Consider the following 15,056-nt stretch of genomic DNA (forward strand, 5'->3'; position numbering starts at 1 on the left):
ATTTTGTTGAATGATGTTGCCATGGTTACTTAAATCGAAAATTCTGTAAAATTCTTTTAAAAAGCTACTCCTCCTACAGTTTTAATCTGATTGCAATAAACCTTGCCACAAAAAGAGACTAAACCAAGGATTATTATTCTATTTATTGCTGTTGCAAAGTTTCAAGTCCAAGTGCTACTTTTATCTTCCTTTATAAGAATAACCAGTAGAGCTACAGTCTCTTCAGAGACTTCTGGTTAATGAACTTTGTCAGAAATGCAAAGTGGCATAAATTTGAAAACTATATATTCATTGCTCAATTCATCTCCACTAAAAAGAATAACTGAAAGACTAATTTCAGTATTGATGTTGTGTGTGTTAATTTCATGTAATCCTCTAATTAATCACATGGTGCAATGTGACCCACTTTTCAGGAGTACGACCTCACTTCCATGCGGGGAGAAATGCACTCCAAATTAATCGGCTACAAGCGGCGCCAAACCATCAGGGAACCACAGCGCCGCCCATCTTCTTCACCGTCCCTCATTCCAAATATGGTCACTATAACACACTGCATGATTTGAATTTGCTAAACTATTTATTTCCCATTTTTACTAATTTACATGCCAGTTTGAAGCCAGTTATTTATATTGTGTGTGTGTTTGTCTGCACAGTTGATATTTAGGGGATATTTTGCCCCTGACATGTATCTTTTTGATAAGAAAATTTATGGGAAGTTTTGTTCTCTTTTGACACCTCTGTTATTACGACAAATAAACAATTCAAACAATTTTATGTAGAAAGAATTATCATATATTTTAAACTGTCAAATTTTGATTTCACTTGAGAAGTGATGATTTTTTTTTACAAGAAGACCCAAACTGGCATAAAATTTAAATTAACACATTTTAACCTTTACTACAGCCATTGTATCAGGCCTGAGGGGAAAATATTTCAAAATTGTTAAAAAATTACTTTAAATTTCCATTTGATAATATTTTCTTTACAGGAATTTATTAATGAGAACAAGAATACAATGGCATTTTATTATAATTTAAATTGTTAACTTACAGATAAAATTTTCTTTCAGTTTATACCATCCTGCACTTCCATTTCACTTTTCTGTTATATAATGGTGATGGATAAGGAGAATATAACGATTTATGTACATTACATGTTCTTTTTTCTGATTTCTTGACTTGTAGGACTCTTAGAATGTGTGCTATTGTTTGTGGGCTCAGGATATTTATATATTTTTCTCCTCCATTTGACAAATAGAATAACTGACGTGTTATCCCCTCTTTTATTATTGATCTTCACAAACTTAAATTCTATAGTCAAAAATAAGTTTATTGTTTTTTTAATAAGTAAATTGTGCCTATTTTAAATTTGATTAAATTCATTTCAATTATGTTTTGTGTTCAATTAATAATTTTGGGGAGAGATCATTTGAAATCCAAATTTCTCATATCGTAATGTTAAAAAATGAACTTGGGGCAAGAACCCTAAAGACCTTTGCAGTTGTGGTTTAATAAATAAAACAAAAATTCTCAGTCTGAATTACTAATGATTTCCTCTGCCTATACTTGACCTGTTTTTCTTCCTTATAGAATGACCACCACGGGAAATCTAAGAAGATGGCGCTGATGATGGATGAGGAGGAAGTGGCCCGAGAGAAACAGAAGGCTATGGAGGAGGAGCATTACGTGGCGGAACTCATCGGTAAGAGCACACACCAGGAGGCTGTAACTATGTTCAAAATCATAGCAGCTAGCCTAGCTGCTAGGCATCAGGCTAGATATCTAGATCTATTGAATTAGTACAGCTTGCTATCCCAGTGTAGCAGCTAGGCTAGCATAATGTTCAAGATGGTCGTTCTTTAGAGCTATGTTGCCGCAATGATCTTGAACACATCCCACTTAAATTATCGATGTAAGGCTAATTTTACCTCCATGATTTGAAGAGTCATGAGGATACTTCTGTGATATCGAACATGAATTTTCAAATTATACTGGATTTTACTTCGTCTTAACGTAATGTTTGTTGAGTAATGTGTTGGATGATCTTAAAAGTGGGCCATTTATAGTTAAGATATTAGTTATAATTTGCCCTTCACTTGAAGCCTCACTTTATGTATTTTTATGCAGCACACTACAAAGATGAAGTATATGATGCAGTTCTGAGCGCCACCTACAAGTCATTAGCAGCCCTCGCAGAGTCCACGGGATGTGATGGAGAGGTCATAAGGGTCATCAGTTCAATGTCAAACGCATCCAGTGACCACCACGGGTCACCGCGATCTCCTAGACAACAGTCTGCTCGTAGCCGAGTCTCGTCCGCCGTGTCCGAGAGGTCCAGGCCACAGACCAGTATGTCGCAGCTCTCCAACATGACGTGGACGACAGATAAAGCAAAAGAAGTGACCTACTTACAGTAAGGATCGAATAATAATTTTTTTGCTAACAGTTGGATTAAATGTAACTATACAGCATTATACATGATTAGTGTCCTTTTGTTACAAAATTGTTTAACAAGAATTCATAATTTTGAATATGAATAATTCAGAGTTATTTCAATTTAAAAAAAAATAGTCTCTTAAACATTCTATTACTCCACATTCAAGAAGAGAACAATAGGCTGTGAGCAAATATTTGCAATTGCAAAAAAATGGGCATTGAAATATTTGAAGGACTATGCATGTAAATAAGCCATTTTAAGCTTTCAAACATTTTCAAGATTGGAATTTCTTTTTTCAAATGGAGAAGACATTTTCATGAAATCAGTGTATATTTGCTTAAACATGGAAAACTTGTGTGTTTTGTAGATTTGAAGTAGAGGTAGGATTTAACATTCCAAACATCACCCTGGACCCCTCTCTAGATCTGGCACAGACAGCCATTACAGAAGTAGCTAATGCCATACTGGAGGCAACCAGAAGTAAGGATTTTACATAAAATAAAGATATACCTAATAAAAGATGTATCAAATCATGAAATCTTGACATGATATACAAGTACAGTTGAACTTCGTTTTCTCAAACTTTGATTTCTCTTATACCATGGATATGTTGAAGTGAGTAAAGAGTCCCAACTACTTAATATGTATTTTACCCTTGAAATCTTAAATTATTGCATATCTCAAAGTCTTTTCTTGGTCCCTTGATCAGGTTCGAGATAAAGAGGTTTAGCTGCCTGTATGTTAAAATAATCAAATATATAATAATGCAAATATTCTACATGTAAAACATGAAGACATGTCTACACTCCAAATTTACCAGTAATTTTAAAGATTTTTGAGCCCTCTGCAGAAAATGGCTGATCAAGTGATTTAAAATAATATGTCAACAAGTATATTTTTTATTGGTTTGGTGTTTTAATGATATGTTCAATTTTAAAGATACTTAAACAAAATTGAAAATTTCAAGTAATTCTAAGGCATGATTGCTTCGACCACTTTTTACTTTTATGTCATATATATACTTATAGTTTGTAATTGATATTCGATATGTCTTAGAGTAAAGTAATTAGTTTTTGCTTATTTTAGTCTAAACTGATTTAAATTTTTGAATTTACAGACATTGATTGGCTAGGACTCCATGGGACAGAGAACTTCTATTCCTCCATTTCACAAGATGAGAATGTACAAGAAATGATGGACTCAGTTGCTGGTATAGTCCAAGGTAATTATAGACACAAAAAATAGATAGTTACATATTAAATAAAACATGTTGCAACCACAATGGCATTATTATAGATATTATATTTTACGAGACAGTAGTATACTCTATAAACCAGCTATTATTCATAACAACTATTTGGGATTCACCAGTTTACAATCCATCAATGACAATTAATTTTGGGATCTTGGGAAACATTCAATTGAAATAATAGTTCACAGCGAAAAATATGAATAAAAGAAGGTTGGACATTTCTTGCATGTAGATAAAAATTGGTTTACATTTATAAATAGCATTTTACTCAAGGTTTAATTTTCAGGTACTGTCTTTTATGAAAAGCAATATTTCTGTTATTATCAATGAGAACTTTATTTTGGCAGGTCATTCTGGTCAAATTACTTTGGATAAATACATGTACCCATCTGTGAAATGTACTTTGTTTAGATGGAGCTTTCTCGTGAATTCATCTATACTTATAAATTAATAAATTTTGCAAATAAACTTCGAAACGGGTGCACCAGAGTTCTTACTTACTCCTCTAACAATACACTAGATAAAAGCTGATGTCCGTAAACTATATTTAGATTTCAATCGCATAGTAAGTATCGTACATTAAATTAAAAGTCTACTTTCATTTTCTATAAACAGCCATGAAATAGCTAAAACGTGAGTACGGTGGCGTTTCCGGTTGGCGGATCTAAGTTACTGGCAATTTTTAATGAAACTGACAACAAACAATCGTTTATTTATTGCATAAAACGTCATCACTGAATTATTCAATCAAAACTCGATTTAAATGATATAAAAGAAATAAGTTGTGATAACCGATTAAAAAGGGAAATGTGCAAAATATTTTCGTCATTCACCGATCTTTATATTGACGGAAGCTTCTAGATCATCATATAGCATCGAACCCGATATTAAGAAAAAAACGAGGCGATTATAGCTACATGACCATAAAAAAGCTTTTGTGTAAATGGTCATAATTGAAATAATGGTAAATCACTGATAACACCATAAGTTGTGAATATAATTATATATTGAAAGACTATTACATATACATGTATGTAGTAGGTTTTCCTAATAAATTTATCGGTAAAATTTGTATATATTCCCATCGTCGGTAACTCACGGGTGATTCACATCGACTCTCTCTATCATCACCCGTGTTTGAGGTAGCTTGTGGACTCAAAACCGTGGTTTGCGACGATGATATATTCCTTACTGAGAGCATCGTGGCAACGAACCCGAAGTACAATTTGTATTTCGTAATAAACTTGCTTACATGAAAAGAGAAAATTAATGAATAAGGTATTGTTCAAATACAATTAAAGATGTAAAATTTTGCGCTTTAATCAATGCACAGTTAATTTCTGAATACAATCTTTTATAGCTGCAATAATGTAGCCCTCTCCTTTTTTGAGGGGGGGGGGGGGGGGGGCAGAGAGAGAAAGGCCAGAAAATATCAGATCAAATAAAAATCCGAGAGGACTACATTATTGCAGCTTAGTCTTTTGTATCAAATACTCAGCCTATTCATAGGGCGTTAAAAGCTAATTTTTACACAGGTACTTGGTTCTTGGTTTATAAATATGTATGTACCTTATTGATAGGTAAAAAGGTAAAGTACATTTTTACATATCAATAAGGTACAAACATATTTTTAAACCAAGACCCAAGTATCTGTGAATTTTTAACCCCCCCCCCCCCCCCCCCAATCAATTTATTAGTAAAATGTGCATATTCGTTGCTTTTATCCTTGACGGAAATGAAATAAGAGCATCTGAAGTACAATATCCATAACATAGTATAACAGGTTTCACAATAAACGTCAATTAATGAAATTGCTATTTTTCAAGTTTAAAAAAAAAAAAAAATAATAAAACAAACACAAAAAACGGGGGGGGGGTGGGGGGGGGGGGGGTAGGTAAATCTACTTCATGCGGGATTTTCAACAAAGTATTTGTTCCTGCTATAAGCCTGTAGGCTGTCAGTAAAAAACTACAATATATTTTTTGTCAGTAGTGGTATAAATTCAATTTCCCGCGCTTGCGCGGGATTTCATCTAGTATTACACAAAAAAACTATGATGAATGCATAAAACCAGTGAATATGAGCATGTGGTTATGATTTCTACGCATTAGTTTTTTTTTAAACAACATCGTTCATAGCTGGGGCATTTATTTGTCTGAATCATCATTTTAATAGTTACAACTTGATGTAAAACATTATGTGTTGAAAGATTATTGCTTAAGGTGGCATTGTTTTAAACATAATCTTTTAATATAGAAATATCGTCTTAAACATTATCTCTTATGGAACTATGTACAATGTACATACCAGCTTTAAGCATTGATATATTGGTCATTCATGCTTGAATGTCCGCTTAATATATAATTTGAATTTAGTTTTAAATGATATGATCTGTTTTAAAGGAGGGATTACCTCTGTTTTTAAAGGTAATGGCAAGTAGAGATGCATGACTTGCATGTAAAAAAAAAAAAGAAATCTGAGAAGTTCACCTAAAATGTGCACATTTCAGTCCTTGAGTCCCCCTTTGCATGTGAAAGACCTTCCAGTATAGTGAAATAGTTCATTTACTATCGTTTGTGAGTGGCTTTACTGAAATGCTTTTAAAAAAATGTTTTCATGATCTTACAGATACCATTAAATGAATTGCATGATATATTGATTGATCTTTATTTGGAATGATTCATATGACATTTTGCAGACATTTTGACTAAAAGCACTTGTAATAATGAAAGAAGGTTTGAACATAGTTAGTAGAGTTTGCTGTGTGTTTCAGGCTTGTATAAAAAAAATCTGAAAACAATATAGAACATAAAAGGTTTACATTCCAGTTTCATTTTCATGAGTTGATGATTTGTTAATTATTCTTTTTAAGTCGTAAAACAACACATGTTTTTGTTTGTTTTTTTTTAATTTTTTTTTTAATTACATTTGAACAGAAATGAATTTTTACTTTTAATTTTTCAGAGCTGGAATCTACAGTCAACAAGCACTTGTTCCACTTCAGTTACTATAACTTCCTATGGAAGGATGATCTACATGGTAACTTTAAGGAGTTTATCATGGGTGAACCTGGTATGTTTAACATCAAGAAGGAGGTGGAGCGTTTCCTGTACATCGAGAAGAAAGTTCTCAGCATCCCCAAGGTTCTTCCCGTTGGCTGTATCTGTTTGGGAACCGACCCGATAAAGGATGCTCTGCACGGGTTTGCCATGGCCTGGAAGATTCAGTTTGCTTCAGTTTTACATGAGGAAGCTAAGGTAATAGCTTAGACATTTTGCAAATAATTAATTTTATTACGCAACCTCCAACACTTGTGTGTTTTAGCTCCTCTTGAAGTCAGAGACCAACCTGATATTTTTATAATGCAATTTACATTATGTCAAGGAAATACATGTAGAGTGTATTGATATACATACCTGTGGTATAAAAACATCAATGCATGTACATGGCAAACATACTAAACCATTATTTGAACTGAAGATGACCCATTTGTAACTTTTATTTTGTGTTTTTAAACTATAGAAAAAGCTTGATTCAGCAGTGTTGTACAGACTGAATGTCCGTAACAGACTGGAACTTCACGTCCAGTCTCTGGACCAGTTGAACAGTGCTCTACAGTTATTAGAGGAACTCCGAGACATGGAAAACAAAGTAGACAGCATCTACCTCCCCATAGAAACCATGTATGAGAAACTCAGGTAAGATTTATTGCATTCAGAAGAAAATCTCAGAAAATCCCAAAAACATCAGCAAGTTTTTTTTTTCCAAGGATAAGTTTTGCAGTAGATTTTCCTGGCTCCAAATTGTGCAGCTGTCTCTAAGGAAGTATGCAATCACATTATATGATTGTCTTTTTCTTCACTCTAGAATCACTTTAGCATAAAGTTTGCCACAAAGCCCCTTTAAAACAATATTTAAGTTTTGATATGTACAAGTGTACCTGTCTAAGGTTAACTGTTTACTAAAAAACGGTTCTTAATTTATATTTCAATACTAATAAGACTAAAACATAGATGTTGGATTAAATGTACTTTAAATTTTACAGGGAGTTTGAACTTCGGTTGCCAAGAAATGAAGTGGAAGAGGTGGACCAACTCCGCGACAAATGGGTGGAGTTAATGGAACTTGCTGAACAAGTACGAGAAAATCTCCTGAAGGAACGCAGGGGAGCTTTCGAACAAGAACTTGACAAAAATGTAAAAGCTTTCGTGGTAGAGGTTATGGAATTTAGGAATGCCTTTGACTCTCAGGGACCTAATGCTCCTAACACTCCCCCAGCTAAGGCAGTAGCTAGTTTGCAAGAGTTCCAACAGAAATACAAACTGTATGACTCGAAACGAAACACACTTGTGTCTGTGTCAAAGCTCTTTGGCATTGTGTGCAAACCTTTCCCTGAACTGGATAAAACCGGTGAAGAACTGGATCTGCTGAGTCAGTTGTATGGACTGTTCCAAAAGTTTATCCGATTTGATACTAGATTTAGAGACACCCTGTGGGCAGATGTAGATTTGGATGCCGCTTTCATTGAGGTATGGTGATGAAAAACAACCAGTTTTGTTTTTTTGCAAAAAGAAATCTAATACCCCTCTCTAATAAGAGAAGACGGTCGGAAATAAAGTAGATACCTCAAAACTTTTTTCATTTATTAGAAATGTTAGGAGTAAAATTTTCATTTTTTTTTCTTCAGGTGGAAGGTTATTGGGATGAATGCCTGGCTCTGCCAAGTAAACTGAAGGACTGGGATGCTTATCATGATCTCAAAACCTCACTACAGAACTACCTAGAAGTGTTCCCATTGCTCCGAAAACTCAACTCCAAGGTAATCATACAGAGGAATTAGAGATAATTCATAATATTATAGCAATCATTACACATCTTTCATCCCTTATTCCTCAATTTTCTAATTATGTTGACCAATTTTTTCAAAGGCTTTTTTTCTTCCATTTTGAAATCAAATATGCTTGATAAATCTATAGATTTCATATCAAATTATAAATATAACTGCATGTATTTTTTAAGTCTTACTTTTATAGTAACAAAGCTTTAATAGCATCTGCATAAATTATATTTTTAACAGTAATACATTGAGGAAATCCTAAAACCTCAACCTTAGTTAGTAATGTAACAATTAATATGATAATAGTACTTTAAATAACTGAACCAAGAAGGACAGAAAGTCCATTTATTTTTATAAATCATTGTCCTCCAAAATTAATGATTTTAAAGATTTATTTAAATATTTTTACCTCTATCTTTTGTCTGTATTTTGTTTATCCAACCCGTCATTTACTCCCCTTCTCAATAATATTTTTTCACATTAACCATTCTTTACTGCATGGCTCACATCCAGGGAAGTATTAAATACCATATACCAGTAAGTAAATCATATGTCTGTCTGTAATTAACATGAATCCAACTCACTGTTTTAAATGCTCAATTTTCCTGCTATTGATATAGTATGTAACTCTTTTTTTAGGGGGTCAAAAATAGAAAATGTTGGATTTATGTCTTGAATGTAATTTAATTGAAAATTCAATTTGATTGATAATTTGTAACTGGCAGGAAAGTTGGGTATGGAGTCTTTCAAGTCCTATTCAGAGATATTATAGCTAATTTGATTAGAGATTTAACCTAATTAGAAGTAAAATGGAAGTTGAACCTCTTAATCAATTTAATGAGCATGTGCATGTGTCAATATGTAGCTGGTACATGTATGTCTATGGTATTACATAATCAGTAACAACAAACTTGTGACTGTCAATGCTACATGCCTACAAGTGGTGTGAGATTGGGAATAATTTTTAGATTTTCTTGTCATTGAATTAATAACCCTCAAAATAACTGTAGCATGTTTTTGGTAAGGTAATTTATCTTCTTTTTTTTTTACCTTCAACTGCATCATAAAAATCCCCCATTAATTAATTCTTAACATATCTTATTTTAAAATTTATATATTTCCCACACCTGGTATGTATGTGTTCCCAGAAGTTATTGAGAATTTTTTGTTGTTACATTTGCATAAATCCTATCAAAGGGCGATAACTCTTATTCTTGTGAGTTTCCATCATGACTAATCTCCCTTTCTTTGTTTACTTCCTGTCATCTGCTATTGTTCAAAGTGCTTTTAAAACAGAAAGCTTGTTTTCATCTGAATGTGTATAAGGAAGGGATGGTAAAACCTGGTGATATTCCTGAAACACTCAGTATTTCTGTATATACTGTGTATCATGTGCTACAACATTTGGAAAAAAAGGAAGAGGAATATTAAGCAAAGGAAAGCTGATGTTAGGCCTAAGAAAGTACCATAGGTCGACAGATCAAAGGAGGTCTGTGCACTTGCTCAGGAATAACAAGAGAGAATGTAAAGAAATGGAAACTAGAATTGATCAAGTGTTTGTAATGGTTGCACAATTAACAAGGGTATTTTCTAGCCATTGCTCTAAAAACCTGAAGCAGAGAGAGTCTTGTTTCATGGTGCCTTTGATAAAGAAGCATACACTGCATCTTTAAAGTGGATGAGAGTTCAGATTGGCTCTTAACCACAGTGGATGATGTTGGACCACTCATTCTATGAGGTTATCAGCTCCCCAAAGTACAGTCAAAAGTTCCACAAAGTCCAACATTCCCTACCATGGTTAGGAGCAAGAAATGTTTTGTTCTTCAATGGCCGATCTCTATGATCCTAGACTAGCTTAAACCCAACTTGAAACAATTTGGGGTATTAGGAAGGTCATTTTGAATCAATTTGAATCACCTTGAATATCTCACAAATTTTGATGAAATGATTCCCACAGCAGTGCAATACTTGGAGAGTATGACCCATGAGTTCATAGGAAATATTTGATAGAAAGCATGTCACCTTGAATTGATGCTTGTATTTCTGAAAATGGTAAACTTACAAAATAATAAATCTTGTACTTTCTGATTAATTCAATGTAAATAGTTAGTGATAGATTAAATTAAAATTTTCATAAATTAAAACATTTGACTACTTTATTTTAAAATTTTAAATTCTCAATAATTTCTGAGAACACTTTAAAGTTGTTTTTCTCTATTTCATTTGATAGATAATGTAGCTGCTAGATAGTTTAGGAATGTGAAAAACTTAATAATAACTTAACGTTACGGTTTTCTCATGATTCATGATGATTGGCAAGCTTTGTACACTTCTTTTCTTATTTAGGAAATCCGTAATCGTCATTGGCTGGATGTGATGAATGTGACGGGAGTAAAGTTCCAGTTGGAGGCCAATGTGTTTAAACTGTCCCACTTACTGGACATAGGACTAATCAAGTAAGATTGGGGGAACTCTCTGTAGTTAAACAGAGGCACATTTGCTAATGAATAAGTTCAGTACAATGTACTTGTAGAGCACCATAAGCCTAAGAGATTAGAGTTTCTCTGTTTTTTATACAAAATGCCACATATTCTTTTCTTATTAGTCAAGGCTAATACATGTTTAAGCAAAGAAGTGCATAAAATAGAATACTTAATGTGTATAATAATTTCATAATGCTTTGTATATAAAAAAATTTGTTTGTAGACACAAGGCTGACATAGAAGAAATCTGCCTGAGTGCTAGTCGAGAACTCGAACTCGAGATCAAACAGCGAGTCACAGAAGATGAGTGGAATGAGCAGATGTTGACCTTTGAGCACTACAAGAACCGAGGTCCCATGTTCCTAGATAAGGTCTCCACAGAACGTCTACTGGAACAGCTTGAAGATGCCCAGGCTCTTCTGGCCAGCATGCTGACCTCCAAGTACATCGCCCCCCTTAGGGATGATACGGCGCTGTGGGCCAAGAAGCTCAAGGACGTGACTGAAGTGTTGGAGTTGTGGTTGCAAGTTCAGGATCTGTGGCAGTATCTAGAGGCTGTGTTCAGTAACTCAGTGACAGCTAAGGAACTCCAACTGGAGGCCAAGAGGTTCGCAAGAACGGACAAAAGCTGGACTAAGATGATGAAGACTACATACTTTGAGATGAGAGGTGTTCTGCAGGTAAAGAATGCCAAATACATGTAGCCTAGAACTCATCTCTGCCATTTTTTAGTCATTAAGGACTTTAAAAATGTGCATATAAGTTGTTTGATTTGATTCTTGGATATACTTTTGATTGTATAAGCAATTAAGATCTAAGAATTAAAAGAAAAGTTAATATATAAGTAAATTTGGGGTCCTTTGCTGTGAAATTTTACAAGGATTTTCTGTTTGAGAGAATTTGACATGCAGGTTTGATGACAGTAGTCTCCAGTAAATAAATTAGTGTATTCCTCTTGAGTGTAAATAAACACCATTTTACATATTTCAGTGTTGTACCGGTGATGAGGTGCCCAAGGTGAACCTCCTCCGTAACATGCAGCAGGAGCTGGAAATCTGCTTCAAGTCCCTGATGGAGTACCTCGACAACAAGAGGCGTGCTTTCCCGAGGTTCTACTTCGTATCTGACCCTGTTTTACTGGCCATGCTTAGCCGACCTAATGACCTTGAGTCTGTTAGACCTCACCTCAAGTAAGTTTGTCAGGCCATAGGTACAATAGAATTAAATACAGTCACACCTCATTATCTCAAACTTGATGGGACCGAGAAAAAACTTCAAGATATCTGAGGCTTTGAGAAATCGATGGTAAAATACTTAGAGAATAAGTGGTTGGGATTTTGAATTCACTTTGACATATCCATGGTATTAGAGATATCAGTGTTCGAGATATTGAAGTTCAACTGTACATAATAGGTAATGATTTCACTTACCGGTATGAATTGAAGAATGGCAGGGAGTTGAAGTTCCAGATTATTAAGAAAGTTAAAAGGCCCTATGGTTTGGAATCCATCTGACTCTCAGTTAAACTAGTTTGTATTCTGTAAAACCTTAAGAAAGCATGCATTATCAGAAGTCATCTCTAAATAATGATAAAATTTTGGCAAAAAAAATGATTTACATCCTTGAGTAAAGCATTATGATAAAATCCCTCTTTTGTTTTAGGTCCATTTTCAGTGCAATCTATGATGTAAAGTTAGAGGAAGCAGACACTGGTGTAGATGAACCGACGGATGAAATCGGATTTGCTCAATCCAGAACTGGCACTCAATCCAGGGGCAACCGCTCAACAAGTGTCCTATCCCCAGGGCTGAGGAGCAACACTCCCCCCAAAATTGACAAACGATTAACCGAGATCTATGTAAGTATTTCCTCCATTCAATAAAGTACAAGATAGATTTAAAAACAAAATTCAAGAGATATATGCACAAAGGGCTTGTATATACTTTTATCAGTAATGTAGAAACAATATACCAAGTGCATTTAAATCATATTTATTGAATAAAGATGCTTTTTACCTTCTTTTTTGTTTGAAATCATCTCATTTCTTTCTTTATCAAATTAATATAGATTCCAGTAAGTACATTGTAGCATTTGAACATAGCAGCAAGTAGTTTGTTCTTTTTTCAGAGTACTAGTAATGTAAATATTGACAATTTCTTATACAGTGTACAGGTATAAATCTAAAAGAAAATAAACAATGTTCAGGAGTTCAGAAAAAACTTAAAAGAGTTAGTCATATAAACAGCTGTTTTAAAAATACTTTTGACTCTTAAATTGCAATAGCTATTTCCTTATTACTTAAAAGTATGAGTATTATATTATTTGGTAGATAGAAGTTTTGACTCTTCAGTAGTTGTTTTGTTTGCTACATGTAAAATATCAATTTAAATTCTATTTTTAGAAAAGCATTTGATAGTTAGCACCCTTATTAGATAAATGTTATAGTAATTGTTTTGTAATTCCTTAGACCCCTGAACATAGTCGTAGACAATCCCAGACTCCAGATGAGAGTAGGAGATACAATATAACCCCCAGGCCTCGAGCTTCTTCCAGCCTTGGGCTACCCACTAGGCCTCGGGCTTCCTCCATCCTTAGGCTACACTCTAGTCAGGGGATGTACTGGACAGAGTCCGTCCTCTCCCCCAGTGTACTGGGAGTAAGTTAAGATGGGGTGCTGGGCTAAAACTAGGTCATAACATCGGCCTTTATATAATAATGTATAATATATATATCAAAATTATATATATATAAACCTATACAAAAAAACCTAAAACACATGTACAATTCTATATCTGTATGAATTAAACATTGTGGGTATTTTTGATAATGCATGCAAATTCTATAACAAAACACAGTCAGATAGATATTTTGGTGTTAAGAACTTATGTTTGAAATACTTGCTTGGATGAATATATAGGTTTTTACATAACAGCTGCTCTAATGAATTTAATTCAGATATAGTATTTAATACATTTGCATCATTTTGAGCAAACAGCACTCATTTTTTCATCATTAATACATGTAATATGCTTCAACAACCATTTGGTAATACAGTACAATTCGTTTTTTATCATACCGGTTTTATATCATACTTCTTTTTTTATCATAGATATCTGAAACACAAAACCATTTCTTAATAATTCATTATAAATTTTGTCTGTTATTATCATAGGTAAAAGTATACACTTCGCTTACTATAATAGAAAATGTCCGTCCGTAATATTTTTTCACACCTTTTCACTCTTGGGACAATCAACAAAACAAAAGATAACACCTATCTACACCTGTGGTTCATGCACTGTCGCTTGTCTATATACACAATGGCTTGATTTTCACTTTGAATATGCCGATAGTGAAAGACTGGGGAGATTAGTCACACTTCAGTGCACTTACCTGAGCGATTGACAGGGAGTCTGTTTATTTCATGAAGTACATGACAGGATAACACGAACTCTTTTTTTTTCATAACTTATTTTCTTCTTATGTTAATCCTGAATTGTACGTTCGTAATAAATACTTTTTACCAAATGTGTTGAAACTAAATTTAGTGTCAATATTAACCCAAGCTTTCTTACGCTTGGTGTCTGGATCAATGTTCATAGTTAATTACATTTACAAAACTGCCCGATTAATTAAGAAATAATTAAGTGAAATTAACTCTTTCACCAGTCTGTCCAAGCGGCTTTGAATGCATATGCTCATCAGTGTATCAATTAATTTTAATTATACGGCGACATTGAGTATAAATAGGTAATTTTTTTATGTCTACTTTGGATGAATAAAAGAAACAATTTGAATGCATGCTTTGTTGCTGTGTTAATTTATTTAATATGTGACCAAAAAAAATAAACCAAAAAAAAAAAAAAATACGAAACGAAACATTGGTAATTTGAATTGACCATAAATTAAAAATGAAAGTAGATCAAAATAAACAAGATGGATGCCAAGGGATCTAGAAGATTGAGTTTGAAGCGTATTAAGCTTTATTTAAGTGAATTTATTTATAATAAAAAGTTGAAACAGTAAGTAAATATTGTGAAATGATATG

At 33.6% G+C, this 15,056-nt stretch overlaps 1 protein-coding gene across 5 annotated transcripts in view; it reads left to right on the forward strand.

Annotated features, from left to right (window-relative positions):
• LOC133200593 (uncharacterized) overlaps positions 1-15,056 on the forward strand; it is an 89,426-nt gene that overhangs the window by 13,400 nt on the left and 60,970 nt on the right. For 4 of the 5 annotated variants that reach the window (XM_061336381.1, XM_061336380.1, XM_061336382.1 and 1 more), the window contains exons 16-28: positions 414-536; positions 1,590-1,701; positions 2,127-2,412; positions 2,804-2,916; positions 3,554-3,658; positions 6,653-6,945; positions 7,211-7,386; positions 7,734-8,217; positions 8,376-8,507; positions 10,872-10,981; positions 11,232-11,688; positions 11,999-12,198; positions 12,671-12,866. In XM_061336381.1, coding sequence (XP_061192365.1) covers positions 414-536; positions 1,590-1,701; positions 2,127-2,412; positions 2,804-2,916; positions 3,554-3,658; positions 6,653-6,945; positions 7,211-7,386; positions 7,734-8,217; positions 8,376-8,507; positions 10,872-10,981; positions 11,232-11,688; positions 11,999-12,198; positions 12,671-12,866 — 2,787 coding nt within the window. Of the gene's footprint in view, positions 1-413; positions 537-1,589; positions 1,702-2,126; positions 2,413-2,803; positions 2,917-3,553; positions 3,659-6,652; positions 6,946-7,210; positions 7,387-7,733; positions 8,218-8,375; positions 8,508-9,038; positions 9,063-10,871; positions 10,982-11,231; positions 11,689-11,998; positions 12,199-12,670; positions 12,867-15,056 lie in introns of all 5 variants that reach the window. The other variant, XM_061336383.1, reaches the window with a different exon arrangement.

The sequence above is a fragment of the Saccostrea echinata genome, unplaced genomic scaffold (genome assembly GCF_033153115.1).
Source record: "Saccostrea echinata isolate AGI-Se365-2 ecotype Australia unplaced genomic scaffold, CSIRO_AGI_Sech_v1 ptg000040l, whole genome shotgun sequence".
Lineage (NCBI taxonomy): Eukaryota > Metazoa > Mollusca > Bivalvia > Ostreida > Ostreidae > Saccostrea > Saccostrea echinata.